This window comes from Cnephaeus nilssonii (assembly GCF_951640355.1).
Source record: "Cnephaeus nilssonii genome assembly, chromosome: 2".
Lineage (NCBI taxonomy): Eukaryota > Metazoa > Chordata > Mammalia > Chiroptera > Vespertilionidae > Cnephaeus > Cnephaeus nilssonii.
The window spans coordinates 72,269,403-72,292,450 of NC_137073.1; the positions used below are offsets into that span (position 1 = coordinate 72,269,403).

General features: G+C 41.0%; 1 protein-coding gene across 1 annotated transcript in view; it reads right to left on the minus strand.

The window, feature by feature from the left end:
• CMYA5 (cardiomyopathy associated 5) overlaps positions 1-23,048 on the minus strand; it is a gene marked incomplete at its 3' end in the record, with an annotated part of 92,336 nt that overhangs the window by 19,460 nt on the left and 49,828 nt on the right. Inside the window, exons 5-9 of the mRNA XM_079800740.1 lie at positions 22,689-22,711; positions 17,982-18,100; positions 13,233-13,382; positions 8,300-8,446; positions 7,101-7,248 (exon numbers count right to left, since the gene is read on the minus strand). Of these exons, the coding sequence (XP_079656866.1) occupies positions 7,101-7,248; positions 8,300-8,446; positions 13,233-13,382; positions 17,982-18,100; positions 22,689-22,711 (587 nt within the window). The remainder of the gene's footprint in view (positions 1-7,100; positions 7,249-8,299; positions 8,447-13,232; positions 13,383-17,981; positions 18,101-22,688; positions 22,712-23,048) is intronic.

The window sequence follows — 23,048 nt, forward strand, 5'->3', positions numbered from 1 at the left end:
GTGCACCAGGCCTCTAGTCTATATATATAAAACCCTAATATGCAAATAGACCAAATGGCAGCACAACCGAACAACTGAACCGGTTGCTATAACATGTGCTGACCACCAGGGGGTGCGTGCAGAACATGGCAGGCGTCAGCTATGGCAGGATGGTGGAGCAGGTGAGTGGGGGTGCCAGACTAAGGCGGGGTGCCGGTCACCATCATCGAGGCGAGCCTCTGATGGTTACTATAAATTCTTTGCTCCCACATGCCATGGTCACGTCCAGTGCTTGCACCTGCTGCTGGCGCCAGCCCCACTCGCACCTGCTTCTGGTGCCAGAGCCACTGCTCATACCCACTGCCAGTGCCCGGCACCAGCCCCAATCACTCGGCGCCGTCAGTGGGTGTGAGCGGTGGCTGCCGGCCCTGATTGCCCCTCAGGGCTTCTCCACCTCCCCCTGCTCCTGGCTTCTCCACCTCTCCCTGCTCCTGAGGGGTGATCAGGGCAGCAGCTGCCGCTCACACCTGCTGATGGTGCAAGCCCCGCTCGCACCCGCTGTGCTGCCAGCCCCAGTCACTCCGTGCTGTCAGCGGGTGCGAGCGGGGCCAGCGCCGTCGGTGCGTTGGAGCGGCGGCAGGAGCAGGGCTGCCAACAGACAGGGGACTGGGGGCCACGGTGGGAGGGGCCAGGCGGGGGCGCTGAAGATGGGCCGAGACCCACCCCTGTGCCCACCGCCGCCTTGTGGCCCACAGTTCCTTTCAAGGTGCACAAATTCATGCCCTAGCCCCCTAGTGTATATAATAAAAGCCTAAGTGACCGTTATGGCAGAATGATCGGCCGCTATGATGTGCACTGACCACCAGGGGACAGACACTCAACGCAGGAGCTGCCCCCTGGTGGTCAGTGCGCTCCCACTCAGAGCACCACTCAGCCAGAAGCCAGGCTCACGGCTGGCAAGTGCAGCAGCAGTGGTGGTAGCTTCTCCTGCCTCCGCAGAAGTGCTAAGGAGCAGGGATCCGAGTGGTAAGGAGCAGCGAATAGGCAGGCGGTAAGGAGTGAGGGGACCTGGACTGAGAGAGGGCACAGGCCAGACTGAGGGACCCCCTTCCACACCGTGCATGAATTTCGTACCCTGGGCCTCGAGTTAGTTCATAATAATGTAGACACATAACATAAGGGTTAAATGTTCAAGCTCTCCTGTAATTAGAATTCTCACAAAATCAAAGTGAGCCAAGGACTCCAGCAGAAGGTTCCTGGATTCCTGTTTTCTCTAGAGTTACCCTCCAAAGCCTCAGTGGACAGAGAATCCCAGCAGCCTATTCACATTCGTTCCTCCAGAACCTCTAATCTCTCCTTTACCACTCGGAGGCTACATATGTGGACAATTACTTGAGGCCCCTTAGAACTGCCTACACATAATGATTTAACATTATGTTTTCAGATCCCATTTTTAAAAATGGTTACATAGAGAATGTTTTTTCATCTTTCATAAAACTGCTCTAAACTATAATCACTATTATCTTGTTCAATAGCCCTTATATAAAGTTCTGCATGAAAAATTCATCTTCGAGCTGAATGTCAAGAAATATAATTGTCTCTCTTAGTGAAATGTTGTGCTTCCTTTTTAAAAAGAGATGAGTTATATAATCTCTTTCTCCCTCTTTCTCTCTCCCCCTCTCTCCTGTTTTCATCTTAGCTGCCAGGAAGTGCAGATTTAAATTTTATGTTCCACTGAGGTACTGTTCTTAACCTGTGCTTTTTGATACCATCTCCTCATCTCTGGTTTATCTGGCTCCTATTCTTACAGGGTTGTTTTTAAAGGTTCCATTATGTCTGGGTCTTTTACTTGAATACTTTTGGAAATTGACAGGACATAAGACAGAATTGAAGGAACAGGTTGGGATCCCATTGACTGGGGTTTTACTATATTACCAGGAAGTATATAGGATTTAAATAATCAAAGTTAAATCAGATTCATTTGGGAAGGAAGATTTAGGGAAAGCCGAATGCCAAGGATGCTGGGGGTGGAAAGGAAATCATCTTCATGTTACTCACTCTCCCAAGGGCTCCTTGCAGAGGGATGTTACCACCCGGGGCAGGAAATCAAAACTATATAAAGAGGAGCTCCAGGTCCTAATTCCTTAATGAACTCTGGCCCAATCATGTCAGTGACCCAGCGAAGCAAGGATGGGGCAGGATGACTGCCTCCTTTACCCACAGGTTGCAGAGAAGGTCAAATCATTTGCGGTTGATCATTGGTCACCCATCACCTCTTCAGCTTAGCAAAAAGTTGTTTAAAAAGAAAGAAATGCTGGGATTTTTTCACCTTGTTCGGGCTCTAGGCGCATTAGGAAACTTGGCCTTATTTGTCCTTATTACACAGATGAAGCGGCAGGTGTCCCCAGCTGGAACATCCAACTGTGACAGACAAGTCTGTTCCTGCCCTACCACATGTGGCCCCCACCCTGGAAGCAGGAGGAGTGTGAGCTCACAGGCCCAGCATCCAGAGCCCAACACCCCATCTCCCCAAGGGTCTCCCAGCCCACAGTCTCTGTCAGGACTTGGGAGCAGAAAGTTCCCTGCACCCGACTTGTGTGGCATATTGAGTCTCACAGATTTGTCATTCCGTGCAAAGCTTCTCTCTGTACAGCCCACGCAGCTAATGGCTGTGCTATATTTCTCTCAGTTTTCCCTCCTCCACCCACAGCTCTGCTGACTTCTCTCCACACAGGAGAGACAGAACAGCTGAGGAAACAGCCCAGCGGTGGAAAATTTTTTTGAAAGTGTTTTGAGCCCACCCAACCTGAGGAGAGCATTCAAAGAAAAACAGGAAAGGGTGAGTAGGAGCTCCCTCAGCCCCCGCACACACGCCAGGGATTGTCACTCCCGCCCACCCCCAATCCCAACAGGGACCGACTGCTGGGATGAGCCACTGGTGCCCCCACACAAAAATATGCAAATGTGTTTTCTGTGAGCGTTATGGAATGGAGGCAATTGCTGGGCTATTTCAGACACTGCGTCATGGAACTTGGGAGCACGACAGGCTCATTCCATTCAAACACCCACCACAGGAGCTGAACCAGCACCTTTGGTCTTAAATCGGAATATCCTAGAGGCCATCATAGTGAGAGAACAAATGCAGGTTTGAAGATGAATGTTTCCGTGGTGTGTGTGTGTGTGTGTGTGTGTGTGTGTGTTTTCACATTATTCATCCTTTTCATTTCCTTCCAACTTCTCTTCCTACTCCAGACCAGAACTTTTAAGGCTGTCTGTCTTTTCAGGGACTGAGTGGGAGAAAGAGATGTGAAGTCATTTAGTTCTTAGTTCTCTCTCTTCTATGCTAGAGATTCCAGCCAGTTAGACTTGGATTTGGCAAGCACAAAAGATTGGCCAATCCCATCATTCATCCACTCATTCATTCATTAAACAGACATTTATATACACAGACATTAAATATCTACACAGACAATATCCCAGTCCTCTCCCAGTCAAACTGAGTCACATAAAAAAAGAAGTAATTGTTGATCCCCTTACTTCCCTGCAATGGCCTCTGGATTAATTTTTGGATCTGGTTTAGCATGGGGTTTTTTGCATAGAACCTAGAACTGAAATAAGGGCTGTATAACCAATGGATAAACAAGATTATAAGTGTCCTTCACTATCTGTGACCCATGAAAAGGTTTCCAGCCTATAGTTTAGACTAGACCTGTCTCCTAGCTAAGTATCCAAACACTAAAATTAACTCATTCACCATCCTTCTTTACTTTGTTGGCAGTTTTGTTTTTTCCCCATTTTGAATAAGAGATTATCTTCAAAGCGGTTCAGACTTTCCTTATTGGAGTCAGTATTATGTGTGCAGTCCTAATTGATATTTGCCCATTCAGGTAATACATATTTATTGAGTAGCTACAATATGCCAAACACTGTCCCAGGCACCGAGGCTGCAACCTTACATAATGATCCCTCCATGTCAAGTGAGTGGGATCAGACAACCTTGGGCTTGCTGTTCTTTCCAAGACATACAACAAATTGTGTGCTGCTGGGCAGAAAGCCAAAGTGAAGAATGTGGTTCTAATAGAGGGGAAAGTAAGAATTATTTGCTTTTATTGACTGTGGTGATCAAATTTGGAGGTTCTTTGTTTATCAGTTCTATTTCTGACTAGCTGTCTATAGTGGAAATCTTAGAGATTGAGCAATATATATTTAATGTTTTATAGTTTTGAACCATCAGACACTGTAAGGAATGTTTTAAAAGTGGTTGCAAGAACCAGATGGTCAAGAGACCTAAGACGCATGGCCGCTCTGAAAGAGCAGACTTTTCTTTCCCTCCCGAACTCTTAAATTGGAGAACCAAAAGAAATACAAAAAAGTTTTGCAGCCCTGGGCCTCCGAGCTTCAGGATGAATTATTTCACAGTCTGTTGATGCCAACCTAGGGTATAAGTCATTGAGGGATGACTTTGATATGGTGCATCCGCAATAGACTTAGCAAATGAACAGGGTAGTGATTTGTGGCCAACAAAATTTTGCTTGCTTCAAAAAATTATCTGTTGTCAGACCAGCAGTGATTCAAAGACTGGAGAATCATCCATGGGCTGTGGATTGGACATACCATTCCATTCCACCTCCTGGCACTGGCCAGTCTTTTAGCACCTAACTGGAAAACAGCTCCCTCTCCAACACAGCTCCAAACCATCAACAAGGCTCTGCAATGTGGAATTTCCCTTCATTTCTAAACTTGCTGGACTATATCCATTCAATAATAAAGGATACTTGTATTGTTTCATAACAACTATAAACTTCTGCTTATCCAGCCTCTCAGATGCTCTCCTTCAACGAGAAAAATAAAAATGAACCCACTGGCAAAGTCTCAACTAGGATAAACTAATGACAAGCCTTATGTTTTAATAAGTTCAACTTTTGTCTTTATGAAATTGGTGGATGGCCATTGTTCCCCTACAAGTGGAACTGTCATTTGTTTCTTTGGCTTTGATAGAAGGGTTTGTTTGGAATGCATTGTTCGCTGTTGATATCAAATAAATGTTTGTTTTTTGCTTTGAGGGCCCCAGAATGATCAGAGGAAGGAAAAACATCAATCAAAGGGGTTGTGAATGGTACTGCATTCTCTCTTTACATCCATGTTTTTTCATGCGACAAAGGAATCTAAGGATACACAATAGCTCCCAGTGGTCAGGTTGTTGAGGTATGCTAACTTAGTCTGCATAAGGACTCCACCATTTACCACCTTGGCCAAACTATTTAACCATCCTGAGCCTCATTTAATGGAGGTCATTTCCTTCCTCCTAGGATGGTTGAGAGGGCTGAGACTTGGCACAGTTCTTGGCACGTTGAAGGCCCTCAGCGAATGCCACCTCCCCTCCTGCTTTCCTCCTCTGCTCCCTGTAGCCACATTTATTAGATGACATCACAGTTCCCTCAGTGGCATGGCTACCAGGTCTCAGGGTTTCCAGGTTTCTGCTGATTAAGAATCCAACTGTGCTGATGTTATTTATGCAAATGCCAGCTGGGGACTGATGCCATAGCAAGGATGAGTCATTCCAGAACACTCCTCAGAGAGAACTGGATTTTCCTCCCTGAGGGAGGAGAAGAGTGGGAGAGACTACCCTGGGATCAGCACTCTTGACATAATGTTCTCATAGCATCAGAAGTTTTTGTAGAAAAGGTACAGGGCTCCTCTTAGCCACATTAAATAGAGGTTAGCCGCTTGGGCTTTGAAACCTAACAAAGCAGGGCTTGAATCCCGATTGCCACTCACTAGCTGAATACCCTCTCAAAGTATCTGTTTTCTGTCAGAGTCCTTCTGAAGGTTAAATAAGGCAACACATATAAAGGCATCTAGGACACTGACTTGGCACGTGGTAAATGCTCAATAGAAGTCAGTTATACTCTCCCTCTGAGTGTCTCTGTCCCTGTCTCCCCTACTCTGCCTCTTCCTTTCCTTTTGCCCCTTCTCTCCACCCTCCACTCCTCTGGCCTGGCCTGCTTTCACCTCTCAGCTATTTGCTGAGCTTTGAAGCCTGCCTTTCAGCAATTGGCATGTTAGCAGAGATGTACATTTACTCTGATCTCCCATCTGCTGAAATGCCTACATCCTACTCGTACATACCCCTCTCAACATTAATTCATCTTTTGATCATTATTTTGTGAAACTTGTCTTCACACACTTGAAAGAAACTATAATTATTGTTCAGTTGTATGAAACCTCACATCATAACTAAATAAACAGTTGTTGACTGATCATGAAAATAAGAGCTTAATAATACACTTTATTGAAAAGCTGTCTAATTTCACACCATTATTTCTGAGTCCCATAACCTACCACAATAGTTTATCTCAGTAAATTTGTTTTTTTAACTAAAAATGTCTCTATCAAAATATAAATATTAATAATAGTGGTCTTAATATTCATAATGGAACACGAAGATGTCCTATTGCCATGAAGCAGAAGTTAAGACAACACAGCCTTAGTAAATGAATTAACATTTACCATATGCCCATTGGATGCACAGGCCTTTACTGATAAATTTTAGCTTCATAAGTTTAGTGAGAAAGCTTTACATTTCTTTTTTTCCTGCAAAATCTCTAGATTCTTCATGCTCTTGGAGAAACAGGTACGTCTCTGTGATTATATATATAATTAGCTCCTTTAATATTAGCAATATATTATGGAGATATTCAAATTTACATTTTACATTTATACATTACAAATACATATTTACATTGTATACAAACTCACCATTTGTTTTCTGAATTAGGTGGTACCTATTCTAATATAACTAAAATGAGCATAAAATATGTATAAATCCTGTCTAATGATTCAGATTAAATATACCTCAAAAAATGTTCACTTACATTTTTCTTACAAGGGAGTTATTATTCTGCATTGTAGCATATGTTTTATTACAAACTTAGAGTTCACTGATGAATAGTGATGGAGCTGCAAATCAAGTCAATTTAATTAGCTCAGCAGGATTTCAGAAGTTTTTTTCCTCTATGAGCATAAACTCAGAGGTTAACTTTAGGCCCTGAGCTGGGTTCCTGGTACCCCAGGTTCTCTCTGTAGAGCGGTGGGGTCTCCCTGTGGAGAAGGATTCTTACCTGAGGCCCTCACCCTCCGGAGAGTGCTGTCTGCAATACTCCAGAGTATAGGTCTCAGTGGCCTCTGGATTAGCCGGCTGCCATCGGATGGTGGCCATGTTCCAACACACGGTACAGTCCTCTGCACGGATCACAGGGGTGGAGGGTGCTGTAGAGAGAGAATCAAGTCAATTATGGTGTGATGAATGCCAGTTCTGCTTCCCTGGAGCCTGGGAAGAATGCATGGGTATGATTTTATTTTAATTTTTTATTAAAAATACATTCTGGGTTGAAAATTCCAAAGGTATAAAATTTTATATAGTGAAAGATCTCCCTCCCACCCCTGCCTTCCAAAACTTGCCCAGTTTTCACCCATTCCCAACCAGCTTCCGATATTAGCTTCCTGTAAATCTTATCCAAGTTTCTTTATTATACAGGCAAATAAAAATAAAGATTCTTGTCCCCTTCTCTGTACACAAAATTTAGCCATAATCTTGCCTTCAGTAAGTGCTCAATAAATATTTGCTTTAAAAGGCAAGAAGAAAAGATAAAACAGTAGGAATAAGTCATTAATTCCCCTGACGTAGTTAAAATTATCTTAAAAGCAATTCAAACTTGGTTTATGCTATACCTGCTTCGCCCCTTGTGAAAAGACTCCATCATGGGAATGCATTGTCAGCTAAAACCATCATAGCAACACCTTTTGGGGGCTCGTAGCACCCATATGATAAAGCCTGAGCTTCTTAGCTTAGCAAATATTAACTCTGTACATACTAACTAATCTATCTCACCTAAAGGCTTTCCTCTATTTGTTTTGAAGTCAAATAAATAATACCAAACTTACTTTTGTGTCCTGCACACTCCACACTGTTTCTTACCTTGATGTCTCTGCTCATAGGATTTCTTCAAATGAATTCATCCTTTTAACACTTTACTTCCTACTGATCCTTTAAAGGAGCTCATTCAGGCATCAGTTCTAGAAAGGTATTTCTGATTCTGCCCCCGCTCAAGGCAGACTCTGGTACCTCTCTGGCTGGAGAGTTCTTATAATAACCTGTATATAACTGGATCAGGGCCCTACCACCAAAATTTGTCTGTTGTATATGCCGCATTACACAACACCCAGCATGCAATAGGCTTAATAAATGCTTATTGGTTAATCTTAATAGTCTGTGAAGGATTGAGTATTGCCTCTTAACACCCTCTTAACATCTCCTTACCTGTTCTAAAAATTGCCCTTTCACTGGGCAGGCTACATCCGGTGAAGTTCACAGCCATTACCCACACTTGATAGTATCGGTCAGGTTCCAAATCTTCAAAAATGCAGTAGCTTTCTTTCACTGTAACTCTGTATTCTTCTACCAAGTCTAGCATAAAACACAATCATAAATTCTAGTGTCTTCCAAAGTTAATTGAAAGTTACAGTTATTGGAAAAATTGGTCTAAGACTTTTTTCAGTGGAAACCCCAAACTGATTAGCTTAGAGATATCATTATGTGGTAGATCACTTTAGGATACATAAGAAAGCAATAGCACTCTGAAAAGAGAGAGTTAGAATGACATAGTATTATTTATGAACACTTACCAAAAATAATAGCATATTAGTAAGATTCTGAGCTTCATATTCTACAATTAAAGTAACATTTCAATAGCAAATACTAAAATTGCAGAGTTTATGTTAGCTTAAATTTCAACAATACATTCTCAAGATAATCCCTGAGAAGCAATGCCAATATTTTAGGAGAGTATGTAATAAAATAGGACAACTGCATGGTACAAAGCATCTTTATAGATTAGTAAACCATTTTAGTATTCAGTATGATTTTCATAGTTTCAAATCCTGGTTCCTTCTCATGAATTCCAAAATTCTTTCTACTAGGGATTTCCATAATATATAAAAATACTTAAATAACTTTGATAGGCCATTAACTATTCTAAGAAGCAACTTCATTCAATCATTTCCTAAAATTTATGCTATTTTGTTATTTTAGTAGTAAACATTACTCAACACCATTCTTAACACTGGTCTCTTTGGGTGTTATAATAACACCCAATCTGATTATTTTTACTGAAATTTTCTCTCCTTAAAAAGAACGATTTTAAAAAATAGTCTAAGGTAATTTCAGTTATCCTTCCTTGTTATTCTTGAATGTCACATCTTCAAAACCCCTCAGTTAAGAAACCCAGATGGTTTCTTTTTAAAGGAAATTTAGGAGCTTTTAAACTCAGCAGGTTTCTTTAATTGCATCTCTATTTCCCAATGAGTAATACTTTCTGGACAGAATATTTAATTTAAATAATGTTATGAGGACTTATACACTGAAAAAGCATTTCCCCCAGAGCCTACAAAGTATGACTGTGGTCTTCAATGGAATCATCCTTTCAGTCTACGTTGTGTTACCCCAGTACGTTTAACAATGTACATAACATGTTACTGGACCCCTATTTCACACAGCATGGTACCATGGTGTAGACCATCAGGTTAATTAACTGGCATTAGCAGAACTCAAGGCATTGAATGAACGAGACACAGGCTAAGTAAGTGTTTGGGGAATGGTGGGGGCAGGTGAAGCACATTAAAAAAGTACTCTAGGCAACAAATAGTTGCTAAGAGAATCTGGAGAGCCAGATTCCATTATATAACTGGATAAACAGGGAGCTGAAGTATAGTATCCACCACTTATCCAAGGGAAATATGCCCCAAACCCCCAAGGGATGCCAGGCAGGTAGAGAGATAGAAATCCTAATACACTGTTTTGTCCTATACATACATACATACCTATAATAAAGTTTAATTTATAAATTGGGCACATTAAGAGATTAATAATAACTAATAAAATATAACAATTATAACTATACACTATAATGAAAGTTATGTGAATGTAAATGTAGTCTCTTTCTGTCAAAATAACTTATTGCACTATACTCACCTTTTCACCTAAAGGAATCACTATACAGCTTCTCTTTGGCATATCTAAATTACCTGCATCATTACATTTGTGCTTTTATTCACTAAAATAAGAGTTACTTGGACACAGGTACTTCAATACTAGGGTAGTTAATCTGATAACCAAGATGGTGGCTACTACGTGACTGAGGGGCAGGCAGCACACACAGCATAGATGATTCATGTCCCAGGCCGGATGGAGCAAAACATTCGGGATTTCATCACACTACTCAGAAATGCATGCAATTTAAAACTTATGAACTGTTTATTTCTGGAATTTCCCATTTAATATTTCTAGACTGAGATTGTCTGTAGGTAACCGAAACCTCAGATGGAGAGTGAAACCTTAGATAAGGGAGGACTACTGTATAACAAAACAAACACAGATTCAAGCAAACAAAAATATAAGCTTTGCAGTCTAAAAGATCTGTGTTTGAATCCTGCTGCTGTCATGTATAAGTTGTGTGGCCTTGGGTGAATTATTTAACCTCATATTGGTTTTCTCATTTGCAAATGGGATAATAGCACTTACCTTGCTGTTTTGTCACAGCTATATATATGGTAATAGGTTCCCAATAAAACCTAAATTCTTTTCTTTTTAATATGTCTTTATTGATTTTATTGAGAGAGGAAGGGAGAGGGGTAGAGAGATAGAAACATCAATGAAAGAGAAACATGGATCGCTGCCTCCTGCACACCCCCTACCAAGGACCAAGCCAGCAACCTGGGCATTCGCCCAGACTGGGAATCAAACTGGTGACCTCTTGCTTCATGGGTCTACGCTCAACAACTGAACCACACCAGCTGGGCTAAAACAGAAATTCTTACGGACAAAGCCAACTTTACACTATGTCAGGGATTGCTTTTCTTACTATTTTTTAATTTAAATAAGAACCACATGACATCTCAAAAGACTTAAATATTGGCATCAGTGAAATATATTATAATCAATTCCTTATTATATGTGGCACGTCAATCCTGCCACATGATTCTCTGGTTTCTAAGATACAGGGTGGGGCAAAAGTAGGTTTACAGTTGTTTGTATGGAAAATAATAGAGCAATCCTATCTAATAAAAGTGTAATATGCAAATTGACTGTCACTCCAAGACACAATATGGCCGCCCCCATGTGGTCAAAGATGGCTTCCCCTATGTGGACACAAGATGGCCGCCACAAGATGGCCTGCAGGGGAGGGCAGTTGTGGGCAGTTAGGAGTGACCAGGCCAGCAGGGGAGGGCAGTTGGAGGGGACCAGGCCTTCAGGGGAGGGCAATTCGGGGGGACCAGACCTGCAGGAAAGGGCAGTTGGGTGGGACCCAGGCCTGCAGGGGAGGGCAGTTTGGGGGGACCAGTACTGCAGGGGAGGACAGTTGTGGGGGGGACCAGGCCTGCAGTGGAGGACAGTTGGGGGGACCCAGGCCTGCAGGGGAGGACAGTTTGGGGGGACCAGGCCTGCAGGAGAGGGCAGTTGGGGGGACACAGGTCTGCAGGTGAGGGCAGTTTGGGGAGACCACAGCTGCAGGTGTGGACAGTTGGGGGGGGGGCCCAGGCCTGCAGGGGAGGGCAGTTGGGGGGAGCCAGGCCTGCAGGGGAGGGCAGTTTGGGGGGACCAGGGCTGCAGGGGTGGACAGTTGTGGGGTATCCCAGGCCTGCAGGGGTGGACAGTTGTGGGGGGGACCTAAGCCTTCAGAGGAGGGCAGTTGGGGAGGGGCTGGCCTGAAGGGGAGGGCAGTTGGGGGTGACCAGGCCTGCAGGGGAGGACAGTTAGGGGCAATCAAGCCGGCCAGGGAGCAGTTAGGCATCGATCAGGCTGGCAAGGGAGTGGTTAGTGGGTGATCAGGCTGGCAGGCAAAAGCGGTTAGGGGCAATCAGGCAGAGGCAGGCAAGCGGTTGGGAGCCAGCAGTCCTGGATTGTGAGAGGGATGTCCAACTGCCCGTTTAGGCCTGATCCCACTGGGCCCCCCAAACTGTCCTCCCCTGCAGGCCTGGGTTCCCCCCAACTGTCCTCCACTGCAGGCCAGGTCCCCCACCCCCCACTGGGATCGGGCCTAAACGGGTGGTCAGGCATCCCTCAAGGGGTCCCAGATTGGAGAGGGTGCAGGCTGGGCTGAGGGACACCCCCCCTCCATGCACGAATTTCATGCACCAGGCCTCTAGTTAATAAATAATAATACAATAATAAACTCACGTACTCACAACTGTAAACCTACTCTTGCACCACCCTGTATATGGGTCTGTCTTCAACAAGTAACAGTATGCCAGCACTCTTAGCTCTGATTCATCACTAAGTACAGCCTCAAACTGCTTGGCTTCTAGGTCTTGTTAGAAGTCCTACTAAACAGATGTTTACAGCGGTTCAACTATACTAGTAAGATATGCCATCTACTCACCCTGCTAAGCTCTTTCACCTCTATCTGCACATTAATTTGGGACACTAGAAAATTATACATCTAGGCCCATGCCTTCATAAGTGTGAACTCTGAATTACCTTTGTAGTGTGTTTATAGATTTTGTCCAAGGTAGATCTGAGAAAATGCCAATCGTGACATCCAATGGTGCATTTGCATTAAAATTATTGTGGAAGTCACTGTCCTATACTGCTCCTTTCTCCTCCACAAAGTGGCACACATTACACTTGTCTTTTGACCTCAAAAGACTGATTGAAACTTTGTTCTCCCTGAAACTCTTGCATATTACCTCCTTTCTGAAAATGAGGATCACTTAATTGCTCCTGCTATCCTGAGAGCTCAAAGTCAAATATGAATCTCAATGACAATATTCATGTTGACCATTAGGATATTAATGCATTTTTGTTTTCCCTTACCCTGATCTCCAACTTTGCTTATATTTCATTTCATTATACTGCTGTTGGTTTGTTATTTTTATGTAGCTATGAATGCTTTATGGAAAGAGCCGTAATATGTATATGTTTAAATACTTCATGCCCTAACCAGTTTGGCTCAGTGGATAGAGCGTCGGCCTGCGGACTGAAGGGTCCTGGGTTCGATTCTGGTCAAGGGCATGTATCTTGGTTGCGGGCACATCCCCAGTAGGGGGTGTGCAGGAGGCAGCTGATCGATGTTTCTAACTCTCTATCCCTCTCCCTTCCTCTCTGTAAAAATCAATAAAATATATATTTTTAAAAATACTTTACATTAAGATGCAGAAATATACACATGCACCTGTATTTGTATTAGCAACCCTACCATTTACTTCTTGGTCATCTTGTGGCTCCTCCATACAGTAAACCTGGAATGAGTCGATGACATCTTCCTTGTTTATGCTCCAATAAACCGCAATTGTTGTGCTCGTGGCAGAATTTGGTTCCTGAGGTTCTAATCTAGGAGGCTGTGGAACTGGATGGAATATAAGCAACATTTATTGTAACTAATGCTGATTTTATTGATTGATTTTTCTTTCTTTTTTCAAATGTCACTTACAAAAAATTCTAACAATACAGAAATATATGAAGTAACACTGGGAGTTCTCCCTTTTCCCCCAACACACCCCTAATCCCAAACCCTAACATACTACTGCTGCGGTTCAGTGTGTACCCCTCCAAAACGTTTTCTTTGAATTTATATATGTGTACATGTAAGACACATAGAAATAAATAAAAATGGATCCCCAAATGGATCACTTGAGAATATTCTTCTATAGTTCTATATTTAGAGAAATTAACTTATATAGGTTAGACTCAAGGTTATAGCAAATGACTTGTTTTTTCTTTGAAGCAAAAACTTGAGTATGCTTTGCTAGATAACCTTCTACATTAATAAAGAGTCTATATTCACAATAGACAAATGAAACCACTTTTAACTATAGGTGCTGTAAAAGCTGAAAAAGACTTGCATGAATAAAGTAACAAAATACACTTTCTGAAATTACTTTCCTATTTTCTCTTTCCAGCATGACCATAGCTACAAATTAAAAAGAAATTTAAACAAAATGTTAAATTACATAGGGGGAAAAGAACCCTATTAACTGATTAAAGTATAAGGTTTAACTATCTAGTATTACTCCATTGTTTTGAATTTTAAAGACAACAATATTCTCAAGTGTTTTACTAGAGATTTGAAAGTTTATAATTTTGCATATTGAACATCAACAGTATATACAACACCATAAATCAAGCTCCTATGCAATTCTCCTCCAACATTTTTGAGAGACAAAAGCATTGAACATATTTTACAAATTAAAAGAAAAGGTTATTCCCATCAATTGAGAAGATGTCATGCTTTTAAATTTATTTTTTTCATGCTTTTAAATTTTTTCCCAGGCAACAATTTCCTAAGAAATAATCTTACTAAAATAGTGTGAGTCAAATTTTATGAGATTACTTTATTAAGAGTAATGAAATGAAATGAAAAGAAAACAAGGTTAGTTCAACAAGGAGTTAAAAATGAGGAAAAACAAATGGGTCTACAGGATGGAACAAAAAGAGATGGATTGAAAAGATTCAAGAAAGAGATAAATTGCTGAAGAAATACACAGGTATGAAAAATAAGAAGCAGGATAAGAGAGTGGTCACGTTCATGGGCTTTGGAGGAGAGAGGCTGACCTAAGGTAAAATGCCAGATCTCCATCTTATTAGCTGTGTTATTTTAGCCTCAGTCTCCCCATATTTAAGTTGGGAAACAACAACAATAATAATAATACCATTTATTCTCAGGGTTGTTGTAAGAAGCAACATATATAATATATAATATATATAATATATAGTAAATGCTTAGCAAAATGCCTGACACATAAACAGTGCTAACATTCAGAAGGCAAATGGCCTTGGCAGGAACACAGAAAATGGAGGGGAGAAGGCAAGAAGCCTCTTATGATGAGGGTGAACTAGGACTCCACCACCTGTAAATCCGAGAGGGACTCAGAGGTCAGGCATGCTGAGCAGACTTCATGACAGGAAGCCTGCCTGTCAGGGCACCTCCCCAAGGACTGATAATGGTTCAGAGATCCTTATGCTATCTTTGACTTCACTGTTTGTCTTCCCAGCAGGAAATCAGTGTCACATTCTAAAGGAGTCCATCCGGACAAATGTAGTGCAGTAAATTTTCATGTTGCCCAGGTTTACTGAAGAGCCGAGCAGAATGCTTCAACTATTGTCAATCATCTCTGAAACAGTGTTGAACTCCTTGAGGCATGAACAATGAAAATGCTCCTGTGTTTTTATTGTTGTTGTTTTTTAATGAATTATACATTGAGCAATATCTGCTTTTTTTAAATGGTAACACACACACACACACACACACACACACACACACCATCACCAAATTTTAAGGAAGAAGCAGTTGTAGGGAATTAAGCAAAACATGTAGATTAGAAATAATTTTGTACTTAATGTGCTCCTTCTCCCAAAATCATTAAAGTTAGAACAATTTTTTTCAAAAATAGAAAATACTCTTACTTTTCAAAATACTCTAAAATTAAAAAGGAAATAGGAATACTTCATAGATGTAATTGAATAATAATTATTGGATTTAAAATTCCTGTGATAGACAAGTATCAGAGACCTGGATTTTATATGTCAGCTACTCTGTTTACACTGCCATAGCAATGAACTTGGATAGGATTTCCAGTGTCCTATAAAGAGCTGTCCCACTAAGGGAGCTGAGCAGTAGATCAACTTGGGACTTCAGGACCTGGGCCCAGATCCAGATTCCCACTCAAGCCAGCTTTCAAAATAGTCCCCAGGAGAGCAGTATTATCCAGAGTAGCCAAAAGGAACCCAAGTGTACATCCACGAGTGAATGGATAAGCAAAATGCAGTATAAACCTACAATGGAATAGTATTCAGCCCTTAAAAAGGAAGGAAATTTTGACACATGCTACAATGTGGATAAACCTTGAAGATATGCTAAGTGAGATAAGCTAGTCACACACAAAAAAAAACAAGTACTATATGATTCTACTTATACCTGAGTAGTTAAATTCATAAAAACAGGAAGTAGAATGGTGGTTGCTGGGGTAGGGGTGGGGAGTTATTTAACAGGTAGAGAATGTCAGTTCTGCAAGTTGAAAGCATTCTGGAGATGGATGGTGGTGATGGTTGTATGACAATGTGAGTGTACTTAACACCACTGAACTATCTACTTCACAATGGTTGAAATGCTAAGTTTTACAGTATGCATATTTTACCACAATTAAGAAAAAAAAAAAGGCCCCAGGAGCAGAGTCAAGGAAGGTTTGTCACTAATCTATGGTTACGGCTCCTTTCAGAGCAATGCACTCTGCCTCTTAGGTGTAGAGCAGTGGTTCAAGAGCAAGCTCTGAACCGAACTCCTCCACTACAAGCCCCCACATAGTTGTGTGTCTAGGGCAACATGAGAGACACTTTTCTGCTCCTTTTATTTCCTCACCAGCCAAATGGGAATAACAATAAAACCCACCTCCTAGGGTTGTGAGATTAGATGATCAGTATGCTTAACAGCCTCCACAGCGCCAGGCATCATGTAAGAGTGGAATACACGTTAGTGAAAAATTCATATCCTTTCCTCATTATATCTGTTTAGGGAGTAATCTGATTAACTTTTCAGGTACCAAGTGAGGACTCTAGATCCGAGAAGTGTCATTGGTCACAAAACGAACCAAAACTATTTAGCAACAAGTCAACACCTTGGGCTCCAATTCTGTGAACCCACAGCATTTATCTCTCAGAGATCAATTTCCCTAAAACAGCTTGGAATTACTGGGACTGCCACAGGCACTATTTCAGAATGATAATCTAACCCTGTGGCTTCTAAAATATATAGAATGTCCTTTCATTCCCCATCAGGTATTCAAAAAAGAATCCCTTAAAAGCAAAAGATCTACTCTGTTAATCAGAATTTCTTAGTTTGCAATCACTGCTTTATTTAAATGCCTCTTAAAGACATTCTAAGAAAACATCCTTTTGAGACATTTCTGCAGAAAATCCATAAATGCCTACATTTTTCATTTTACATAGGGTTGGTAGGATTTTTGGTCTTTTTAAAGACACAGTAGCCTTTTACCAGTTACTAAACAAACCCTCTTCCTACAGGAATGAAAATTACTTGTCAATTGAAAAACAGCAGCTGTCTTTAAGGTGGTTTTGAAAGAGTAAAGCATCTCTTAAGGAGGACATCTGAGTACATTGTACAGTAAGTGAAACCTTGGTAACTTGACTGAAACACGGCAGCTTTGAGAAATTTAAATTGTCTTGTTTATTAAAATAGCACATTAAAAAATATTTTGAAGAGCCGGCAAGATGCTTCTGACAGCTGAGTGGGAGGCTCCTGGCTACAGAGCAGGATGCGGAGCTGTTAGTTCTTCTAAGCTAATCTGTTTAGTTTTTTAAAAAGGAAAAAGAACTCAATTGAAGAGGGGAAAACCACTCATAAGGAAAAATCTGTTCAATACACATGAAATTATTTATTTTTCCTTCTCTAGCTGGCTGCTGGTGTGAAGCAAATAATCTCTAGAAGAGAGGGAGAGAAATCCTATTGGAGAAAGGAAAATAACAGGAGACCTTTGGTTCATGGCTACCTCCTCCCACCTCCTCAATATCCTAGCGCCGTGGTCGGCAAACCGCGGCTCGCGAGCCACATGCGGCTCTTTGGCCCCTTGAGTGTGGCTCTTCCACAAAATACCACAGCCTGGACGAGTCTATTTTGAAGAAGTGGCGTTAGAAGAAGTTTAAGTTTAAAAAATTTGGCTCTCAAAAGAAATTTCAATCGTTGTACTGTTGATATTTGGCTCTCTTGACTAATGAGTTTGCGGACCACTGTCCTAGCGCAGTCATTAGGCTTCAAGTGGAAATGCAGTTTATCACGGGAATGGTGTGTGGGTCTCATGCTTTATTTCAGAATCTGGCTTTAAATGTTTACAAAGAAGATTTTCCTGTTTCCAGTTATATTTCCTTACATTCAAAAAACAAACAAGGAAAAATCACCAAATCTCATCAAACTCTTTAAGATTAAAATGCCTACCAGCCACTTGTTTTAACATCTGGTCACTTTTCGCCGAGCTGTCATCATAATGCTCAAAAAGTGAAAACGCAGCAGGCATTTTCTCTAATGAAGCAGTACTCTCCATGGCAGAAAGCAACCTATTTGGGGAAAATATAAGTCAAAAAATTATTAGCATACAGAACGAAAGTAAAGCAATTGTTCAAAATGAACTTGGGTGGTGGTAGTGGTAGTTTTTGTGAGGCACTGTATCCAAAAAGGATTTAAACTGTTTCAAACTCTAGAAATATATTTATTCTTAAGATTTTTGGTGTAACTGCTAATATTAGAAATTCCATTCCTATATCCTCAAATCTAAGTAGATTCCATTAAATTATATAATTACTTTATTTTGCATCTATAAAATTACTTCTAAAAATCACTATACTTTAATGATCACTTTTATTTATTTCCTAATAATATAAAGATTCAGAGCCCGTCTGGAAATTCACACACTGTATGATGTCTTTGCTGTTCTCAACCCTCATTATCATTTAGTCTTTCAAAAAATATGTTCACCTACTATGTGCCTGGCACTGTTCTGGGTAGTGGGGATACAGCACTGAAGCAGGATAAAGTCTATCCATTCTTAAAAGACTAAACAAAGCACAGTATATAAATGAATAGCTTTTATAAATTCAAGACCCTCTAAGGAGAGATGCCAACAAATAATAACTTTTAGCATTTGTATCTAGGTGAAACCTGGGCTTTAAAAAAAAAATCTTGATTCTGCAGAGGGGAAACGAGATTGCAAACATTTATCTTCAGCTTGAGGAGCCTCAGCTTTGGTTAGGAGCTCTCCTCTGTGCACCCCCTCAGAGGACTGGAGTTATCTTCCAGCAATTACACAGCTTTGAGGAGCTCCACTGGCTTCCGCATCGTGGGTTTTTTGATTTGGGTAGCACAGAGCCTCAGCCCTTGAACTTGCTGTGGGGACTTTCTTCTCCCACCTGCTTGTATGGTTCCTTTCTCACTTAATTTAGATCTCTATTCCAATGTTAGCCCCTCAGAGAGGCCGGCCCTAAGTACACAAAACACCGTGGTGCTATGCCCCCGACCCCTTACTCTGCTGTGTTTTACTTCCTCCAACATGTCATGACCTATTGGTTTTTGTCTGTCTACTTCACCAGAATGTAACCTACATGCACAAAAGGACTTTGTCTTGTTCCCTACTGCAGTGTAATGGGTAACCTGGCATACAGTAGGCATTTAATAAATATACTTTGAATATGTAAGAGGGTAAAGTTTTATTTAGGTGAGAATATCAGGATCTCAGTTCTGACAAAATTTTTATTAATGTGTAAGGGAAAAGATTATAAAATATAACTGAAATATTTAAAGAGTGACTACTGTGTTTACTAGTGTTAGGAATAATAAAATTCACTATCATTTGATTTAGGGGAGATGGTTCCCATAGGGGCTTCAAAGAGGAGGTGATATTTGGACCAAGAGTAAGGAGGTTGCAGACAGAATAGCTTGGATCATAAAGGCATGGAGTTGGGAGAGTATGGCACGTTCAAGAGCCAGAGGTGGTCCTGGGCTATGCTGAGAATTAGAAAATGGAGACAGGGCTGAAATAGAAAAGCGATTTGTGGTTTAACTGTGAAGAGCCTTTCGGATCCACCAAGAGATTCCATTGTCTCTTTGAAGGCAGGGAGAGCCACAGAAGTGTTCGCAAAAGGGAAGTTTAGAAGCATGGCCTGGCAGAGACTGAGGCAGAATCAGAGCAAGTGGACTAGGGAGGTAGTGAGGTCGGTTGAGAGGACCCCATAGTGCTCCAGGCCAGGGAAACATCACAAGCTTAAATTAAGGCCTTGGGGATACAGAGGGAGAAATGATTGGATTAACAGACAATGGTGACTAGTGCATATACCAATGATGGCGAACCTATGACACACGTGTCAGCACTGACACACGTAGCCATTTCTGATGACACGCGGCCGCCTCAGCGGCCGCATGCCGAGGATAAAACATTTGCTGCTCCTGAGGATGAAACATTTGCGAAATAATGTTTTTTCCTCAAAGTGACACACTACCCGAGTTATGCTCAGTTTTTTGGCGAAGTTTGACACACCAAGCTCAAAAGGTTGCCCATCACTGATCATATACTAAGGCCACTCAACACATGCCACTGACTAAATGGAGGGCTTTTTGTAGCACATAAACTCTGGTTGTAGACACCTGTCCAGTTTTAACATCACTATATGAAAGGACAAGTGAACATCTTTTCATGAGCAGTGACTCTCTTTCTCATTATTATAACACAAAAGAGCAGAACAGAGAAAATGAATGCATCCTCTCAATAGGACCGCATTTTCTAAGCAAATGTGTTTTTCATAACATGCAAATTTTGAATCTAAATATGCTTGACAGCATTCCTTAATTTAAGCACTTTCAGTGTTGAGAAAAGTTTTTTAGTCTTTGAGCACTGCCTTTAGAGATATAACACAAAGGGAGAAAAAGCAGTAAGGTAAAAAACACCAACGAGGTACTTAGCACCTCTCATGGAGAGCAATATTGGTAACCCCGCGACCTTGAAGTAGAGGTTGTCTTGAGGACATGAAAGGTTTCTTAGTGACACAATTAGGCTTATCACGTGTGCCCCCACACACGTGCATGTTTAACAGGGTTTTCTTTGCTTATATTTCTTTACCAAATCCCAATTTTTGTTTTTTCCTTTAGAGAAAAATAATGGTTATCCCAAGTGGAACCTCCTTTAGGTGACATGCAGCTTTTGCAAAGGTTAATGCAATACCCATTGGACAATGAAATCAATATTAATTAAAATAACACACAGATGAGCAAGCTCAAGCACAAGACCAAAGAAATAGAATTTAGAATTAAATGGATGTCAATTCAGATTAGCAAGTTAATATTCTAATGTTTATAAAATTAAAAATGTACTATAGTATTTTTTAAAGTAAAAGCATTTGCAAATTTTCATTCACCAAACTTTCCTTCCAATCAATGCCTGCCATGAGTGGATGAAATATAAATAAGCAAATATGTATCGACACTGTCCAGTGTACAAGGAATGGCACTGTAAACCCATATACTTTTTGGATAAAAATAAATATCAATAGTATGCAGGAGAAATGTGTACATTTTTTAAAACAAAGGAAACTGGGAACAAAGCCTGGGTATCATTTTCTAGACCTGTCTGGGACAGAAATGGTAAACAGGCAGATGCCTGGACCTATCCTGGACTCTCATGCAGTAGCTCTGGGGTGGGGCTCTGGGAGCTCTGGTTTAGCAAACTGCACAGCTGATTCAGGCACAGCCAGTTGGAGAAAAATCACTGAGCCAGAGGACAGACTATTATAACCCAGAGGTTCTCAACCCCGGCTGAGCATTTACATCACCCAGGAAGCTTTAAAAATGCCCAGGCTATAGCTCAGGCCAATTAAACCCAGAACCTCAGGAGGTAAGATTCAGGCATCGGCATTTTTATTTTTAATATATTTTTATTGTTTTCAGAGAGGAAGGGAGAGGGAGAGAGAGAGATAGAAACATCAATGATGAGAGAGAATCATTGATTGGCTGCCTCCTGCATGCCCTCCTACTGGGAATCGAGCCCCTGAGCATGTGCCCTTGACTGGAATCACACCCAGGCCTTCAGGCTGATGCTCTATCTACTGAGCCAAACCGGACAGGGCCAGGCATCAGCATTTTTAAAGCTCCCTGGGTTATTCTATTTGTAACAGAGACACTGAAATAAAACCCTTACTGATTAATGCTAATATTATTATACAAATTATTTTCTTAAAATGTATTGACAATATTCTGTTCAAAGGTAAACAAGTTCACCTGTACTATTTTTATTATCTAAAAAAAAAATCAAGTTTCTAATCCAAACCCATTTTTCCATATTTTAATACATCACAAATATAAATTTCTGATTTTACTTTATGATAGTTCACAATCTGGTATTGACGTAAACTGAAGATAATATTTACAAGATTAGAAATTTACAGGAAAGGGGTAAAAAAGATAAAAGCATTCGGCTCAACCAGGAGAGACCTCAAGTCTTGCTGTGGAACAAAGGGAAAATGTGTCAGATCAGTATCAGCATGTCACGATCAGAGTCGCCAGAAGATAAACACAGATCTGATGTTTTTAGGGACAACATTTCCTAATTTCATGTTAATGCTTTGACTTTTAAAAGAATAAAGAATTTCCCTTAGACTGAGTGCTAAAAAACAAAAATCAAAAGAGGAGGATTCATTTAGGTTAGCTGAGCATGAAGAGAAGATAAATGCATGCCTATCTTTTGAAGACAACATGAAAGAAGTTCCATTAAAATTACATTAAGTCGTAAAATTATTCAAGGCAGATATGAGTGATTCTTTCAAGCACTCATATTTAACTAATAAGTCTAAGGATCTACAAAATGTTCTGTGTGCAGTGACAGGAAAGATGGTCGAGATTAGGTTGGCAAGACAAACTATATCTCAAGTTAAAAACCTATACTATGATAATTGTTATTTAAGTAAAGCACATGCAATTTTCTTTCAACTCTGTCATTTAGCTTTTAAAAGCACTGCATCTAAAAGTGAAAATGCAATAGCTTACTTAAAAGTATGTATTTTTTAATTGGCAGCTCATTTTCTATAAAGCATCAAAACATTAAAAATAAGGCATAGTCATGCTATTCTTGGATGCCACTACATTGTGCCATGTTTTATATACCTTTCATTGATTTCCTCAAATGACTTGGGAGGGAATGAGAGAAAGGCGGGGGGGGGGGGGGGGGGGAGGGAGGGAGAGAGAGAGAGAGAGAGAGAGAGAGAGAGATTAACAACAAAAACCTAGAGAATTAAGGTTATGCATGTTCTAAAATCATCACTCCTCACCTTCCCCTTGGGTGGCTTCAGCTGGGGCAGCAAGGAAATTAGTGCTCAGAAGGGATGAGGAGGGTGGAGGGCAGGGCAGGGATGGAGGGGGCTTCAGTTCTCAGTTCTGCTCTAACTCTCCACTATCAGCAAGGCCAGCAATGAGTTGCTTAGGCTTTGCTTCTCTCTTCCTTAACAAATGGCTTCCAGAATAGAA